The sequence below is a fragment of the Polypterus senegalus genome, chromosome 13, assembly GCF_016835505.1.
Source record: "Polypterus senegalus isolate Bchr_013 chromosome 13, ASM1683550v1, whole genome shotgun sequence".
NCBI lineage: Eukaryota > Metazoa > Chordata > Cladistia > Polypteriformes > Polypteridae > Polypterus > Polypterus senegalus.
In genome coordinates, this window is record NC_053166.1 from 77,635,762 (window position 1) to 77,655,089 (window position 19,328).

At 38.4% G+C, this 19,328-nt stretch overlaps 1 protein-coding gene across 8 annotated transcripts in view; it reads right to left on the reverse strand.

Annotated features, from left to right (window-relative positions):
* The window catches only part of iqsec2b (IQ motif and Sec7 domain ArfGEF 2b), a 335,147-nt gene that overhangs the window by 50,181 nt on the left and 265,638 nt on the right, over nucleotides 1-19,328 (reverse strand). Inside the window, exon 1 of one of the 8 annotated variants that reach the window (XM_039774841.1) lies at nucleotides 1,253-1,377. The exons of 5 other annotated variants lie outside the window; for them this stretch is intronic. In XM_039774841.1, the coding sequence (XP_039630775.1) occupies nucleotides 1,253-1,332 (80 nt within the window). In that variant the 5' untranslated portion in view covers nucleotides 1,333-1,377. Of the gene's footprint in view, nucleotides 1-241; nucleotides 692-1,044; nucleotides 1,156-1,252; nucleotides 1,378-19,328 lie in introns of those variants that run through there. 2 more of the 8 variants (XM_039774844.1, XM_039774843.1) reach the window with 2 other exon arrangements.

Below are 19,328 nucleotides of genomic sequence, written 5' to 3' on the forward strand. Positions count from 1 at the left end.
AAGCCTCCAAGCTCTGGTGATAAATCCTGTCACAACTCTGGCAGTTACAGTCTTCTGAGTGCTCTCACCTCATTATAGACTTCTACCTTGTATGTTGAGCAATCGCACTAAGAGCATCGTGAGGCACCTGGCATTCACAACTACAGCTTACCACAAGCATTATAAACAAAACATGTGAAAACAGTGTAAGCTGAATCTTAGGTAGAGCAATTTAAAAAAGTGGCAGCTGATGGACACTCACATGTAGAGATGTGCCCGGGGAGGCAGTGACTTCTTCTTTTTTATCTTCATGACAGCAGCCTATTTCTTAAATAGCACATGCAGCTTCGCCTCTCTGCCCCTCACCACAAACAGAGACAGAATGTCCCTCTGTTAGTCCTTCTCACAAAGAGGGGATTTTGCCTGGCTGTCTATCTTCCAGAAGCAGTGAACAGACTGAAGCAAATGGGCTGCCTTTTTCTCTGTTCCATATAGGAAAGTGTTGGTCCGTTTATCCGGTTACTTTGCACAAGAAAATCTCCAATGCGAAAAGAATGATCTGCTCTGTATGAGAAAGTACAGTGCCAGCCTTACCAACAGAAGCAGGAAACAAGTTATCCGTGTTTCTATTACATGCAAATCCATACAAACAGATGCCCTTTCTCACTGTCTACCACAAGCAATAAGCGCCCACTGCTTGCCAGCTTCACAGGCACATTGTATCACAAAGAACACTTGCTAGCTAGGCCCCCACTATTAGCATGACCAAAACGGAATTCACACAATACAGTACATAAAAAAGTACACTTTTCTGTCTAGAGCACCTGTGCACAGCTCTCTGCTGGTCAGGTGTATCTGGGCCTGTGTTCACAGGAACTGATGCTAATAAGCTGGCTTGCCCTACGCCTCACAAGACAGGCTGCAGTAAATACACATAATCTTTACAAACAACGCAGGCATATGACTAGCTCCCCATGCACCTGAGAACAAATTACAAGCAGAGACTTTCACTTTCAAACCCATTAGAAACAAAATTAAAACTAATCAGAGCATCCTTATCCTTACTTGTTTAGCTTATTTTCTTTGTCTTTGTTTCTGCCTCTTCCTTTCAAGTCCTGGATAACACGTCCCTTCCTCCCTTCTCTGAGAACCTTAAAACTATCTGTCACTTTGTTAGCTAGCTGGACACAGAAGCTGGAAATGCAGTGTCATCAAAAATGCCCGGTCTGTTCTGCAACAGTGGAAGAAAAGCAAGTGAGAGCTGCAAACAAACCAGAGAGTACGACAATCCCGTGGCGGAGTCTCAGAGCACTGGGAGGCCGTATCTACAAACACAGTCCCCGGCAACAGCATGAGTGTTGCTACATTTCCCTGAATCTCTGTGGCTTTTTCTCCCAGCCTCAGGCCTGAGCTGATGGCTCCTCTGCTTCCTGCTCAGAGTCAGCTGAGAGGAGGGAAGGGGAGGAGGAGGGCCATGGGACGTCCTGGTTAAAGTTTCAGCTGGTGCCTGCAAAAGAGCTGGAGAAAAAAAAATCTGAAAACAAATGCAAAGCCACACCTCTCTGAAATCCCCTGAGCATAAAAAAAACAGCAGAACAACACAACCTACAGAATCCAGACTTGAAAGGAAAGGACACTTAAAGGTGCAGCCTCTTTCTTCAGATACAGTATCTACATCTCTTATAACTATATCTCTGATCACCATTTACAAATTTCCACATGCCATCTCTAACAACAATCTCAGATCTTTTTATTGAAATCTCCAGATGATGAAAACAATTTTAAAGTCATAGTTGCTTTTTTGGAAATCCAGAATTATACAAGTCATTTGGATTCTTCTTCATTTTCCCCAACCATGTAGGGACAGCTGTTCTGACCACTGTTCTCAGATCATCACTTTATTAAACACTCACATTCCAAACTACAAGGATCTCTGATCATTTTGTACATTTCTAATTCCAGCTGCTAAACACTTTGCTTAAATGCCAGATTTTTGATGAGTGCATTTCCAATGATGTTTCTTCAGATTGCAAGTGACATCTCTAATGACAGCCTATGCAGCCTCATTTTTCAAAGCCTTGCATTGCTAATGACAATTCAAATGACTTTGTTAGTAACATCCACAGATCTTTAAAGACATCTGCTCTGACCTGATCACTCTTTTAACATTAGCAGATCAGTAATGACAGTTTTTTAAACTGTTTTATAAAGGTTCAGGTTTTCTGATAACAGCTGATCTGATCAATTCTAGTGACAGTTTCTTCCATCATTTTGCTCACTCTCATCACCCTAATTCAGGATCCAATACACATTATAAACATTGGGTTTGTTGGAGATCAGCCACCGATATCTCTACTTTTGAGACTCAACATCGTAAAAGCATTCCTCATGAAATGGGATTTTTATTTGTGCATATTATGGACTAAAGCAGTGAGCTTTCAGCCAGCATATAAAAGCCGATACCAAATAGACCAGCTCTGTAGGTAAAAGCTCAACCTCCCCATTGCTTACTTAATCTTTAGAAACTTTAGTAGACAAGGATCTTGAAAATATAATGTACGCTCCTGTATATGCATACTGATTTGATTCCTACAGATAAGTGGAGCTTTATATGTAAGATGAAAGATTTTGAAATCAGCCCTAAGTTTAACGTGTTAACAGTGTAAAAACTTAAGAACAGGAGATATGTGGTCATGCTTCCTAGTTCTAGTAATAATTCTTATTCTGAATTAACTGAAAGTTGTGTTGTTTGTCCACACTGAGATAATTTCTTTCAGTGTCGCAATTCTAACGTTTTCAATATTAACACTATATGCAAATCTGATCCAATATAATTATATAATCGTATGATAATGACTCAGACCTCTAACAATGTGGCAAAATCCTCCCAACTTCAGCTAGTTTGAAAAACATAAATGTAAATATTAAAATCACCCATAATCACACCTAAGCATAATTTTGCTAGATCTGATAAAAAGGTTTGATTTAAATTAGTATTTTGGATTAGTTTGTATTTTTTTATCACCAAGAATCTGTTTTTTTTGATAATCTTACTTGATTAGACAAAGTTTGAAACAATTCGGATTATTTTTGTTTATGCAGCATAGGAGGATGTGTAATGTGATTGTCATCGCAATCTCGGTTATATCACAGAATGTGACAATATAAATATGGTGGCAATCCCATTGCACATTATTTCTCAGTACTGTAGGTAAAAATTTTGAATATAATTTCTAACATTGGTTAGCTTCTTGAATAAGAAGACCCCAGTGCCAGGTTTCATTTTAGTTTTTTGATTTTTTTTTTGAGTACTGATTCTTATTTTGCCTTCATGTTTTGGTTGTATGATTGTTTGTATTTTTCAATCTGACCTGGTTTCCTTTTTTACTTTTACATGTTATAATCTCCTGGTTATCTTCCTACCTCACAATAATCCTTCGACTGTGTGATTTTAATCCCATGTCTATTTAAGTTCTATATTTTGTGTCTAACAGTTGCTTTACATTTTTTATATGAGTCACTTTTAGAGATGCCCCAACAATGGGATTTACTGTAGACCAACAGGACTGATAGAAAACAGCCCATGAGGAAATCTCTGCTCTATACGTCATGCTTGGTCAGGCCCACTGCCACACCTCAATTTTGTTGTAACAGTAATAATGCAATAATGCTGCAGTTAACTAAGGCTGTTCCAATGATGCATGCTGCCTTTCACTCCCTAGTTTTGTGAGCATCTTGGTTTTTAATCTTGCTCTTGTTAATGTTTACTTATTTGCTTTGATACGTATACCTGAACATCATTATTTCCACATCTGCCTCATCAGTATATTGATCTTTATATGATTAGTATTTTTCCTATCCTAAAGCCACTCGTCCCACTAATATTAATCCTGCTTAGTGCGAAATAGCACACAATGAAGGAGTGTGTCAGACGGTTTCCACTGTAGAACTGATCTGTGTTGTGATAGATCCACTGCAAAGAAACAGCTGTCTTCATAGTAAAGAATAATTACAACTGCTGAAAGAAAATGAGAGGTGTGCTTTGTCCATATGGTAAGACTAGGGGGCTTTGCCCCCTGCTTGCTTCTCTCACCAACCCCCCCACCTGTGCTAATCGCCAGACACTTTGCTTCTCTGCCGCTCGCGTATGTGGATTTCACTTTCACTAAACATCAAATCTTTCAATTCACGCAGATGCACCTCTTCACTGGGAAGAAACACTACTTTTCTCTGATGGCAACATGAATTAGACGATCTACAAGTCTCTGACTTAAAGTTTAAATCCGAACAATATCTACATACCTCTGTCATATCACTTATGTCCATATATCTGTTTTAGCTGTTCCGTTATTTCAGTGTAATAATTTCCGTATGTGAGTGCTAATGCGATCTTTGCTATCAGTTCCTTGAAACTTTCGATTTTTACTACTTTCATAATCCCTAACCTGCTCTGCATGTGTATTGCGCCAACGTTGTTGAACCTCTTTACAACGTTCTACTTTGTCATCTTCTCTTTTTTCTTTTATTTCCATCCCTAAGCATGCTTAAATCTCTTGGCACAAAGTCTCGTCTTGCGGGACATGACACTATTTCTCTGAAAAAGTCTTGTCTCGTCCCAGACTAAAAAGTTTTGTCTCGTCCCAGGATTTTTTTAGAAATAGAGAGAAAAGTGTATGTGACTTTCCATTTGAAAGATGCAGACGAAAATCCAATTAGTGCAGCTTCTGTAGTATTTATACCATTGTACCAATGGTCTTTGCTTTCTCCAGTAGGAATAAAGTGACAAGTATTTAACAGAACAACTATACAGTACTTTGGTAACTTTTTAGAAAAACATACAAACATATATGTGTGATTTTAATACGACCTGACTTTTCCTTCTGTATGAAAAATAAGCTGATTAGGCATCCATCTCAGACTGCTCCATTAATGCAACTCTTGCCTAATGTAGTTTATTCATTTAGCCATGCACCCATTTCCTGAACTTTCTGATTCCATTACAGGGTCACAGGGATCTCAGTCTCACCAAGTACCATTAAGTGCTAGGTCTGAATGGCTACCAGTCCATCACAGGACCCACTGACACACAAATCCATGCCAGTTAATGTACAATGATAGATAGATAGATAGATAGATAGATAGATAGATAGATAGATAGATAGATAGATAGATAGATAGATAGATAGATAGATAGATAGATAATTCTTTGCACTACTCAAAGTGATCAGCAATTACAGGTTAAGGGCCTTGCTCAAGGGTCCAACAGAGTAGAGTCCCCTTTAGCATTTACAGGATTTGAACCGGCAACCTTCTGATTGCCAGTGCAGATCCCTAGCCTCAGAGACACCACTCCACCTAGATAGATAGATAGATAGATAGATAGATAGATAGATAGATAGATAGATAGATAGATAGATAGATAGATAGATAGATAGATAGATAGATAGATCCCTGAGGAGAAATTCACTATAAATTATTCACAAATTCCAGAATTTGTTTTCAGCTTATTTGTTCACAGTAAGTACATTTTCAATATAGCATATTTTCTGAAAACCACTTATGATAATCTGTTTCAGGGTCATGTGACAGCCAGAGCCCAAGGAAGCAATCAGCTATGGGAGCGGCACCGCCCTATCTCTTATAACCTTCACACACACACACAAATGCCCCCACACTTACTCATATGGGTTCACTTCAGAGATGTCAAATAACCTAATGTACATGTCTTAGAGGTATGTCAGGAAAAAAAGAATATCTGGAGAAAATCCACATACACATGAGGAGGAGGCAAACTGTGCACAGTAACAAGGTCAGATTTCTATCCACTGCTCCACCTAAACATTTTATACATAATATAAATTACTAGGCTTTTTATTTGTCTTAGTTGATATAAAACTATGTCACCGTGTTAGGGTTTATTCACACGTGATGCTGTTTTACTGGTTGTAAGACAAACTTGTTTCACTTGTTCTGATGTAACCTCTAATTGACACTGGCATTGCTTGGAAATGCTGTGAAAGGGTGTTTTATGACATATTGCTAATAAATATCAGGATTGGCTAGAGGTGTGAACGGGTGTAACTGAGGAATGCTGGCATTTCATTGTTTTGATATTTCTGCGGTTTAGGGGATTTGCATACCCCTGACACAAAGCAGGTAGTAATACTTCCCTGACCTCTTAACCCACTGTGCTCCACAAGATATCACAATACAAAGCAGAGAGAAAACAAAGGCAAAAATGGGGATCCCATCAAAACACAAAAACCTGAGGTGATTTAAAAATAAAGGCAGCTCTGAAAAAGTATTATGCTGCTCTAAAGCCCCCAAATATAATACTGCAAAAAAGCATACGTCCCTGAAAAACAACATCAGTACATTGCTTGTTTTAAGTATGTGTTTCATTAACTTAAAATTATTTAACATATAAAATAGTGTGATTTGTAACTATTGTATAAGTCTGAAAACTACATAAAATATTAAAAACAAATAGAAAGAATTGGCTGTGCTGGATATTTTAAATTTTCATGACGGTCCAAAGAGCTCATAGATGATTTACTTCAAGAAGACAAAATATGAAATTACAATGAAAAAAAAAACATTTTGCACTTTTCCTTGCTTCTGCTCTGATATCCGCTCTTATAGTTTTGCTCTTAAGGGTAGATCTTGAATTATAACAACTTTGATTACTTAGATCATATCATCAGACATTTTGATCAGTTTGATCAGACCTGTAGACTGTAAATGACAAATGCTCTGATCTCCCTAATGAAATATCTGGATCTGTAACAACATTAACTCACTTTCATCTTTTAGGCATTTTGAACTTGTGATGTTCAGTCATTCCCAAGTAGATGTTGCTCTCTTTTCAAAGTATTATAGAGCCAGTAAGCAGAACTCGCGCTGAGCAAGTGCAATAATTACAATGAGATGATATGCAAATTCAGTACTAATCCCTGTGCTGTTCTAGTAATTACAGTCTGTGTGTTATTATCACAAAAAGTCTCAGTAGGGGAGCTTGGGGATGACAAGATAAAGCAATTCAGAGACAGGCACACAAACTGCCATTCAAATTGGGGAATCCTTCCAAAACCAGAAGCCACACATGTGCAAAGGCAGACAATAATTCTGAAGATGCCCTAGGAAGTATGAGATTTGACTATGTTGTAACTACATTTTTTTTAAGATTTATAAAGATCAAACATGTTATAAGGTAAAACTGCAATAATTAGCTGTTTTTTCTTACAATACAATAATAAGAGACAGATCCATCCATCCATCTTTCAAACCTACTTTATCCTGAGGAAGGATACCAAGGTGGGAAGACACATCATGTAATGAAAAACAGAAAATAAAAGCTTAGTTTATTCATCAGTTCAGTTTTCTATATGTGTAGCATTCATTATTGTATAATGTAAGAAAGAACATTCATAAAACAGGAATCTATGTGATATTCATTGTCAGTCTATCACAATAGACATTTCTTTATCTGTTTAGTAAATAATTTATTATAGGAATGATAATACATTGTAAAGATCATTGTAGGATGTAAGAAGTATTTTATATTAAAATATTTCAAAGTTTACGTGTTGAACTGTATACTAATGCTAGTTTTAGTCTGTGATTACCTGTTTGTCAGGGTCATATACAATTTATTACTAAATTTTAAAAATGTTTTTGCCCTGTTTTAATTTTCATCTGTCAGTTTTCACTTATTAATAAGTTAATGTTATATGAACTATAAGGGTAATGTCACGAAAACACCTTTATAGGGATGCCTAATTTCTTCAACAACAACTATGTGGTGCTATTTGCCAGCTTAATCCATGCCAAGTAACAATACGTGGTTCACAATAAGTGGTTCCACATTGTCATCTCTCCATTTTGTAGTGGCTAAACCACAGCATTATTCCAAGAATTTACAGTACGGGCCAACATCTTACCTGACCTTGACTTTCTCCTTTATAATTTTACACAGCTTTCATACAGGAAACTGCATCTACCCCTATTCCAAAAACTAAAGGTTTTACAAAAGCTCTTAAATGAAGAGTATGCACGCTATTTAACTTTAATGATGGCAATTGACATCAGTATCTTTTTTTATTTATACCACAGCACATGTTATATTTTGTTTCCTAAATCTAAAATGCAAGAGATGTGACTAAATATTCCCAGCAGCTTCATTAATATCATTCGGCCATATGATTTGGTCACATCTCCAATTCTCCGAGCCTAGGCCTTTGCATAAATAAATGGGAGATATCTATGCAATGTCAGATTAATAGTGCAAATGATGTTAATATAACCACCAAAGGGCCATCAGGCATCTAAGCCAAAACTTTATTAATTGTTTACTAGGGTAGTGATTGGGCACACTTGATGGTCCATTTTGTTGCATCTTACATGAATGATGACTTAGTTAATCGAAATCCTAAATTCCCATGGTCAATAAAGTTCCCACCATAAAGTGAGATAAAGCTACAATATGTTTCATTGGGTTTTCGATTATATTCTATCTCTGGCTTGTTAGTCTGACTTCCTAAGGCATTTCCAAGCAAAATAGTCTAACTGGTTGACACATTTAGCCAAGGTCCAGTTTTGAAAAAATCTAATTATTTTTGTATTTTTCCTCCTTTTATTTTTCAGAGAAGCACTGCAGACCTCACTATATTACAAGACAGGTCATTAAAGCGAACCACAAGCACAGAATAGCTGTCAGAGATCTTAAGTTTTAATTGGGCAGCAATCCATAAATAATAATTTCTAAAATGCCTTTCTGATTGCAAACATTACCAGAAATTAAATAGTTAAAGGAAATATTAAAGAGTAGAAAGCATATTTATTTATATTTTAATATCAGGGGGTCTTTCCACTAATTCACCCGCCCTCAGCATGATGAAATTATCTAGTCTCCATGGGCTAAAATGAAAAAGTGGGACCCCACACCCTTAGCTCAATGAAACGAAATAGGCTCCAAGCATCAAACAGACTGAGGGGGACAATGAAGTGATGTAGACTTCACAGGTCAAAATGACCAAGAGGGACTTGTTGATGAAATGATAAAAATCTTTGCGCCAATGACCAATAGAGATCACTACTCACCCCACTGGATGAAACAATCAAGCCTCCATGTACCATATGCAAGAGTGGGAAAATCCATCCACTATTAAAATACTTGGTATCTGCGCGCTGCATTGTTAAAAGTCTGATCAACTCTCTGATAATGAGCTAGGCCAATTTAACAGACTTAGTTCCGAAGGGACTGCACATCTAGGGGACTGTGGGGTCTTAATTCGGGCTTGACTTCTCATAACTAAAGAACCTTGCTCATTCATTAATAGCAGGGCTGTGGAGTCAGTAGATAAATTCTTCAACTCCAACTCCTTAGTTTCCGGTACTTCTGACTCTGACTCCCCAACTCCGACTCCTCTGTATTTAATATGCTAATGTATTTTCCATGTTGATTGAAGGAAGGCAACATACACATCATTTAACCACAGAACTACTGACTAGGAAGCTGACTCTCTACCGTATTGGCCAGTTTAAACTGAACACACATCAGGCCATAGCACACACCTACACCTACATCATTACACTTGTTTACACTCAAAAGAACTTGTTAAACACATTATATGTCTCTATTATAAAAAAATCTTGGCAGGGAGACAAGACGTGATCTTCTTGGAAGACAATTTGACATCCTGTGAGAGACACTTCAACGTCCCGCGAAAGACACTTCAACATCCTGTGAGACAAAGCAGTGAGACAGAAGGACAGCTACTGCCTGGGGCAGGAAATAAAGGACAAATTTTGTTTTTACAAAAGTTTTAAAATAAAATTGAAAATAATACATATGTAACAATTCCCATGAAAATAACAATCTCTTTAAATTGTTTATCCAGTAAACCAAACCTGGGGGTGGGCGAGCGAAGCACTTTTTATAATGTACCATAATCCAGATTACAATATGTGAATGTCAGGTTGTATAATAGCTCATCTGAACTTTACAGTAGTAGTAACACAACTATTCATTTGGTTTTATTCTTACATGAAAGAAGTACATAATTATGACTATTGTTTGTGAAATGGGACATTTGAACTTGCTGTATTTTTTTATTGCAATTTAAATTTATTAGGAGTCGGAGTCGGTACATTTTTGCCGACTCTGACCCTGATTCCAGGTACCCAAAATTGTCTCCGACTCCACAACCCTGGTAAATAAGAATAAAAAAGTTACTGTTAGCTGTCAACATCTACACAGTGAAAAGAAAGTCTTAAGACTAATGAAGACAGAGTTAAAGGATAAACCACTCAAAATATACCCAGGTATTACTACTCGTACATGTGTGGTACGAGTGACACCACTCATGTTGTTATGGAACAAGCGATTACTTGCCAAACCATTCTTTGTGTTAGGCTTTTGGCATAATAAAAAGTGAGTGATATATGCATGCAATTAGTAATTCTATGTATATAGAAAGACATGAAACATGTTTTTATGTATTTTTAAATTTATAAAGTATATTCAATTCAATAGACAGTTTTTTGTAGTGGGCAGCATGGTGGTGCTGCAAATAGCATTGCTGTCTCTCTTTTCTTGAGTCCTAACTTTGAAATATGGCCTATGGTTTTTGTTAGGATTTTCACCAGGTACTCTGTCCTTTATACTGTACATACATACCCAAAGATGTGCATGTTTGCCTAACTGGTGTCTCTAAACTGGCACTTTATAAGTAAATGTAGGGTATGCGTGAGTATTAACTAGATAATTAGTTAAATTTATGGGGCACTTTTTTAGACACTCAAAGACCTTTACACAGACAACAGAGAAGCCACTATTCAACCACCACCAATGTGCAGCATCCACTTAGATAATGCAATTGCAGTCATTTTTGCACCAGTACATTCATCACACATTAGCTATTAGGTGGTGAAAGGGTGAGAAGGATAGGTAGCCAGTTAGAGATAGGGTATGATTATAGAGCCAGAATGCAAGGTTATGATGGACAATTTAGCCAGCATATTGAGGTACATCCTTCTCTTTTTGAAAAGATGTCCAAGGATCTTTATTAACAACAAAGTTTCAGGACTTTGGTTTTATGTCATGCAAAGGATGAAGATATTTTTACAGTTCAGTGTCCTCAACACTTCACTGGGGCATTGGGATCCACTCACAGACCAAAGGGAAACCGCTCACTGCTGGCCTCACCAACACCTCTTCCAGCAGGAACCCAAACTTTTTCTAGTTTTCCCTGGTTGCCCTGTAATGGCAAATGGAACTCCATTGATGTTTGCCTTACACCAACAGGTTCTACCGTTGCAAACCACAACTGAATGAGGTTGATTCAATAAGAGCTGGCTGTACATAGCTTTTGGTAATGTAAGGCAAGCATCAACGTGGACAAGAACATTAGGTCTCATTTTTGATGAGATATATTTGTTAACAAGAAATTGTTTGTACAGGCAGGACTTGGGTCATGGCGGTCTTATGGTAACTGTGCAAATACTAACAAGCAAATACAACCCCAGCCTTTCCTTTTCAATTGAATGTCAATATATTTTCACCTCATGCCTAATGTTTTTTACTTACCAACAAAGCAAGCTAATATTGATGCAGATGAATATGTCACAGCTATAACTAATGGTGAGGGACAGTACTGCACACTGTGGACTTTGTCAACACTTTTAATCATTTTGTGCTTTCTTGTGCTTGTATCACTAAACATAACCACAGATAGCTGTCAAATAATCTCTGTCACAGGTAAGAAGCTCAACTGGAAATTGGCTATTTAGCTGACCAGCAGAAGCCACTGCTTGTAATTCCTAGTGATCTCAGTATTACTGATGGCCATGTCACATCAGGAAGTTCAGCTGCTGAGAGGTGGCGGGGGGGTTTGGGGTGACACTGTTAGTAACCCCTTCACAAAGACAGCATATCATTCTGTTAGAAGTGTGAATCTGTGTGATAATTATGCCTTTTCCAGCTCTATGGGGCAACTGTGTCATTATCAAATATTATAGGATATTTAAACATAGTCAACATGATATATATATATATATATATATATATATATATATATATATATATATATATATATATATATATATATAAACTGCTCAAAAAATTAAAGGAACACTTTGAAAACACATCAGATCTCAATGGGAAAAAGAAATCCTCCTGGATATCTATACTGATATAGACTGGGTAATGTGTTAGGAACGAAAGGATGCCACATCGCTTGATGGAAATGAAAATGATCAACCTACAGAGCCCTGAATTCAAAGATGCCCCAAAAATCAGAGTGAAAAAATTATGTGGCAGGCTATTCCATTTTGCCAAAATTTAATTGCAGCAACTCAAAATTGTATGCAGCACTTTGTATGGCCCCTGTGTTCTTGTATACATGCCTGACAACATCGGTGCATGCTTCTAATGAGATGACAGATGGTGTTGTGGGGGATCTCCTCCCAGATCTGGACCAGGGCATCACTGAGCTCCTGGACAGTCTGAGGTGCAACCTGGTGGCATTGGATGGACCAAAACATAATGTCCCAGAGGTGTTCTATTGGATTTAGGTCAGGAAAGTGTGGTGGCCAGTCAATGGTATCAATTCCTTCATCCTCCAGGAACTGCCTGCATACTCTCACCACATGAGGCCAGGAATTGTCGTGCACCAGGAGCAACTGTACCAGCATAGGGTCTGACAATGGGTCCAAGGATTTCATCCTGATACCTAATGGCAGCCAAGGTGCCTTTGTCAAGCCTGTAGCGGTCTGTGTGACCCTCCATGGATATGCCTCCCCAGACAATCATTAACTCACCACCAAACTGCTCATGCTGAATGATGTTACAGGCAGCATAATGTTCTCCATGGCTTCTGCAGACCCTTTCACTTCTGTCACGTGCTCAGGGTGAACCTGCTCTCATCTGTAAAAAGCACAGGGCACCAGTGGTGCATCTGCCAATTCTGGTATTCTATGGCGAATGCCAATCGAGCTGCATGCTGCTGGGCAGTGAGCTCAGGGCCCATTAGAGGACATGGGGCCCTTGGGTCACCCTCATGAAGTCTTTCTGGTTGTTTGGTCAGAGACATTCACACCAGTGGCCTGCTGGAGGTCATTTTGTAGGGCTCTGGCAGTGCTCATCCTGTTCCTCCTTGCCCAAAGGAACAGATACTGGTCCTGCTGATGGGTTATGGACCTTCTATGGCCCTCTCCAGCTCTCCTAGAGTAACTGCTTGTCTCCTAGAATCTCCTCCATGCCCTTGAGACTGTGCAGGAGACACAGCAAACCTTCTGGCAATGACACGTATTGATGTGTCATCCTGGAGAAGTTGGACTACCTGTGCAACCTCTGTAGGGTCCAGGTATCGCCTCATGCTACCAGTAGTGACACTGACTGTAGCCAAATGCAAAACTAGTGAAGAAACAGTCAGAAAAGATGAGGAGGGAAAAATGTCAGTGGCCTCCACCTGTTAAACCATTCCTGTTTTGGGGGTCATCTCATTGTTGCCCCTCTAGTGCATCTGTTGTTAATTTCATTAACACCACAGCAGCTGAAATTGATTGACAACCCCCTCTGCTACTTAACTGACCAGATTAATATCCCATAGGTTTCATTGACTTTATGCTATACTCTGATTAAAAAATGTTCCTTTAATTCTTTTGAGCAATACTAGCCATAGCATCTTAATTGGATTCAGGTGAGGACTTTGACTAGGCCACTCCAAAGTCTTCATTTTGTTTTTCTTCAGCCATTCAGAGGTGGATTTGCTGGTCTGTTTTGGGTCATTGTCCTGTTGTAGCACCCAAGATCGCTTCAGCTTGAGTTGACGAACAGATGGCCGGACATTCTCCTTCAGGATTTTTTGGTAGACAGTAGAATTCATGGTTCCATCTATCACAGCAAGCCTTCCAGGTCCTGAAGCAGCAAAACAACCCCAGACCATCACACTACCACCACCATATTTTACTGTTGGTATGATGTTCTTTTTCTGAAATGCTGTGTTCCTTTTACGCCAGATGTAACGGGACATTTGCCTTCCAAAAAGTTCAACATTTGTCTCATCAGTCCACAAGGTATTTTCCAAAAAGTCTTGGCAATCATTGAGATGTTTCTTAACAAAATTGAGACGAGCCCTAATGTTCTTTTTGCTTAACAGCGGTTTGCGTCTTGGAAATCTGCCATGCAGGCCGTTTTTGCCCAGTCTCTTTCTTATGGTGGAGTCGTGAACACTGACCTTAATTGAGGCAAGTGAGGCCTGCAGTTCTTTAGACGTTGTCCTGGGGTCTTTTGTGACCTCTCGGATGAGTCGTCTCTGCGCTCTTGGGGTAATTTTGGTCGGCCTGCCACTCCTGGGAAGGTTCACCACTGTTCCATGTTTTTGCCATTTGTGGATAATGGATCTCACTGCGGTTCGCTGGAGTCCCAAAGCTTTAGAAATGGCTTTATAACCTTTACCAGACTGATAGATCTCAATTACTTTTGTTCTCATTTGTTCCTGAATTTCTTTGGATCTTGGCATGATGTCTAGCTTTTGAGGTGCTTTTGGTCTACTTCTCTGTGTCAGGCAGCTCCTATTTAAGTGATTTCTTGATTGAAACAGGTGTGGCAGTAATCAGGCCTGGGGTGGCTACGGAAATTGAACTCAGGTGTGATACACCACAGTTAGGTTATTTTTTAACAAGGGGCAATTACTTTTTCACACAGGGCCATGTAGGTTTGGATTGTTTTTCTCCCTAAATAATGAAAACCATCATTTAAAAACTGCATTTTGTGTTTACTTGTGTTATATTTGACTAATGGTTAAATGTGTTTGATGATCAGAAACATTTTGTGTGACAAACATGCAAAAGAATAAGAAATCAGGAAGGGGGCAAATAGTCTTTCACACCACTGTATATATATACAGTGATCCCTCGCTATATCACGCTTTGACTTTCGTGGCTTCACTCTATCGCGATTTTTTTCTCATACATGCTTACGTCACTACGCATGTGCTTTCTGAGAACTTTTATCTAAGCCCTACGATGGCTCCTAAACGTGCTGCTTTTTCTAAGCCTTCTGACAATAAAACTAAGTGCCAGAGGAAGATGCTTACTATCCAGGAGAAGGTGAAACTCTTGGATATGATTAAAGATGGCAATACCCTACAAAAGCCTCCTCACGCATATGAAAAGACAGCGCCAGCAACTGCCTATCAAGATGTTCTTCAGCCGCGCACCCAGACACCCACTGCCTACTCCTAGTACTCCTTCAGCGAAGAAGACAACAACGCACCTGCTGAAGATATTGCACCACCACTGAAGACTCTCCTACTGAGGTCGTGCCTTCATAGGTTAGTGGTTGTGTGTAAGAACTGTGTGTGTTTGTGTGCAATTAAATGTCCATCCATCCATCCATTTTCCAACCCGCTGAATCCGAATACAGGGTCACGGGGGTCTGCTGGAGCCAATCCCAGCCAACACAGGGCACAAGGCAGGAACCAATCCTGGGCAGGGTGCCAACCCACCGCAGGCAATTAAATGTACAGTACAATAATCTACTATATAAAAGCGTTCGGGATTGTCCTTCCGTCCCGTGAGTGCAAAACGTAGCGGTATTCCACTTATTACAGACACTACTTGCGGCTTGAGGTACGAAGCGACGCGATGTGAGCAGAGTTCTGGTGCTCTCATCGTTCCCTTGCTTTTGTGTACGATGCGCTGGAAAAATAGACAAAATTATATCTCTGGAAATAATTAATGTTGATGGAGTACAAATGCCTCACCGCGTAGTAAATATCAGGGGAGATGGTGCTTGCTTATTCTCATCTATAGCTTATTTAGTGCATGAAACTACATCTTTAGCAGTACAGATTCGGGCTGACATTGTACGACTTTGGACAGGCACTTGAGGGGATAAAAATAAACTTAGGTTTTCAGGAGATGTTATGAATGGGCACTTTGATGTTCTCATTCCCTACACTTACATGCCTGATGTACACATGGAGCGCACAAAAATTGAGGATAAATGTCGGTCGCCTTAAAAGGCGAGTGCACCTAGTAATATGATATTTGTAACGTCTAATATGTCTTATTTTCTCTTATTTTGTCTAATATATTGGGTAATACAAGTGTAATGGTGACTAAAGGGTGTTATTTCATGTCTATAGGGCTCTAATAATGTTAAAAAACGTATTTAGAAGGTCGTAAACAGGTTTTCTATACTCTAACTGTGAAAATATTCGATTTATAAATAAAGAATCCTACTTCGCGAAAATTCATTTATAACGGATTATAACGGATTAACTGTGATAAACGAGGGTTCACTGTATATACACAGTGTATATATATATACATATATATACATATATATACATATATATATATATATATATACTAGCAGAATACCAAGGCAGCAGCGAGAAGTAGTGTGTTAAAGAAGGTACTAAAAAGAAAAGGAAAAATTTTAAAAATAACGTAACATGATTGTTAATGTAATTGTTTTGTCATTGATATGAGTGTTGTTCTCCTATCTCTATCTATATATATATATATATATATCTATATATATATATATATATGTTGTTCTCATATCTATCTATATATATATATCTCTATCTATATATATATATATATATATATATACCCGCTTGGCAGCGAGAAGTAGTGTGTTAAAGAAGTTATGAAAAGAAAAGGAAACATTTTAAAAATAATATAACATGATTGTCAAAGTAATTGTTTTGTGTATTTGGCGGCAGCGCCACAAAGTTTTTTCGCCTAGCTGCATCAGAAAATGTACCACCACGCCTGACACGCCTCCTTTTACTGTTTTCTCACAGCTTGGATTGCTGCTGTCATATATATATATATACACACACACACACACACACACACACACACATACACACATACATACATACATACATACATACATACATACATACATACATATATATACACATATATACACATACATATTTTCATATCTACATATCTATATACATATCTACATATACACATATATATATATATATATACCTATCTACATCATATATACACATACATACATACACACACACAAATTATATATATGTGTGTATGTATGTATGTATGTATGTATGTATGTATGTATGTATGTATGTATGTGTGTGTGTGTGTATATATATATATATATATATATATATATATATATATATAATGTAGATAGTGTGTATATATATATATATATATATATATATATACACATACATACATATATATACACATACATATACTTGTGTGTATAGCTTTTATATATGTGTGTGTATAGCTTTGGTCACTGAGTGCAAGGGAGAAATAATAAAATATAGTCTATAAGTTATTAAACAGTAAAACATTAACGCTTTAAGAAGTACAGGTACATTGAGCACTACTGGAGTGGTTTGGTAAACTACATTTTAAAGACTGTGTAACACAACAGGTAAGTAACTAACAGCAGCTAAAATATATATGGATCATCTCTCGGTAGTAGATCCCTTTTGAAAGGCGCTACACGACGGCTGTGGTATAGAAATTACATTTTCTATGTGAACGCTCAAATTTGTGCCTCTGGTAATGTGCCTTACCGCATTTAAAGAAAATTAGTTTTGTGTCCTCTGCAGTGTTAAGAGAGAAAGGCTTTGGTTTGGGATAAAAGGAAAAAAGGTGTAAAGAAAGGAAAGTTGCCTTTTTCTTTTATATAGTATAGAGAGATGTGTTCGCTGACGCTATGATCGCCTTTTGGGACAGTCGCGTGGGTCTTGTGTAGACTGGTGAGACGCCCCGCCATTAATCGGCTGTGATGGCACTGTCAGTCCTCCACTGTGCGTGTCTTCATAATCCGGGTGAGAACCTCATAATCGATATGCAAAAGAAAGTGTGAATCGCCTTAATATTATTTTGCCGTGGTGTAGAAAAGGGGTCCCGTGTTTGCACTTGTCTGGGCTATAGCGCAGGGGGAGGATGAAAAAAATTAAAAGTGCTCACTTTGACTTAAGGCAGAAGCGCAGTCAGCGCCTCAAAGGCCGGCACAGCTATGCACGCGCTGGCTGCTCGACTTTTGCAGGGCAGGAGACCACAGTTTTGCAGACACGCTCATGATATCAAAAGTCTCAGCTTTTGGAGGTCATTCATATATTATATGATATATATATATATATATATATATATATATATCAAAATACCCCCCGCAGCGGAGAAGTAGTGTGTTAAAGAAGTAATGAAAAGAAAAGGAAACATTTTAATAATAACGTAACATGATTGACATTGTCATGAGTGTTGCTGTCATATATATGCCTGCCTAAATAAGTCACCCTCGCTTTGCTCTTACTTTATTTACCGCTCATTTAATCATGGCTAGTGGCGGAAAAATTATAAAATGGAAGGAGGATGGCTTTACCAAAACAATTATTGATGGCTTAATCGATTATTCATAAAGCTTGAATTGGTGATCTGTTTTTCTGTGTTAACCTCATATTTTTTCATACTTCTTCTCAAACTAAGGTGGTGCGAGGGTAAAATGAATCGGATGCGCTTGATCAAAGTAATCGTGTACCAGGAAATCATGCATTGACAAAAGCTCCCTTGCTTGTAATGCAAAGTGTGATTAAATGCATTATTTTTAACGCTATGGAGCACATGCATCAAGCTTCTCAGCTGTGCTTGTGCTAAGAAAAGGAAAGATTTTAAAAATAACGTAACACATTGTCAATGTAACCTTTTGTAAGTAGTGCCTGGAGGATTCAGTGTGGAGAAACTCTATAGAGACAGCGTGTGTATTAACTTGTGGATTTTTCTGTGAGTATTTGGTGGCAGTCTGACGAAGTTGCTTCGGAAGACGGCGTTAGCTGCAGAGCTCAGCTCAGAGCCAAATGAGATGAATGGGAGGGAGATGATGACGTGACTCCCCACCCGCCTTTAACTGTCAATCCCCACAAACACAGTCTCTCGAATTTGCATAAGCACACCCCTTCACCTACAATTTTAACTTAGTTATAAAGTGATCAAAACTCGCTTATATCCCGCGCCCTCTCATTAAACTTGTATCCCGCATTACCTGTGGGCATGTGAAACGCCAGCGTAGCCTGTCTATGAACTTAATTTAAAGTTTAGGTTTACACCTTGCTTTCTTTCCGAGGTAGCAGCAGTCATGAATATGGTAGTATATGTCACTCGCTCGCTTCTTATTGTTTCGCTGCCTTCTCAATTATATAATGCATGTTTTCTTAAGCGCTTTTGGAGGTCTTCCTGGTTTTCTACGCACTGCGCTGACAGTCAGTTCACGGATTACGGAGAGGCGTGATGATGTCACACGAAACTCCCCCACGCCATTCCAGCTCAACTCCATTACA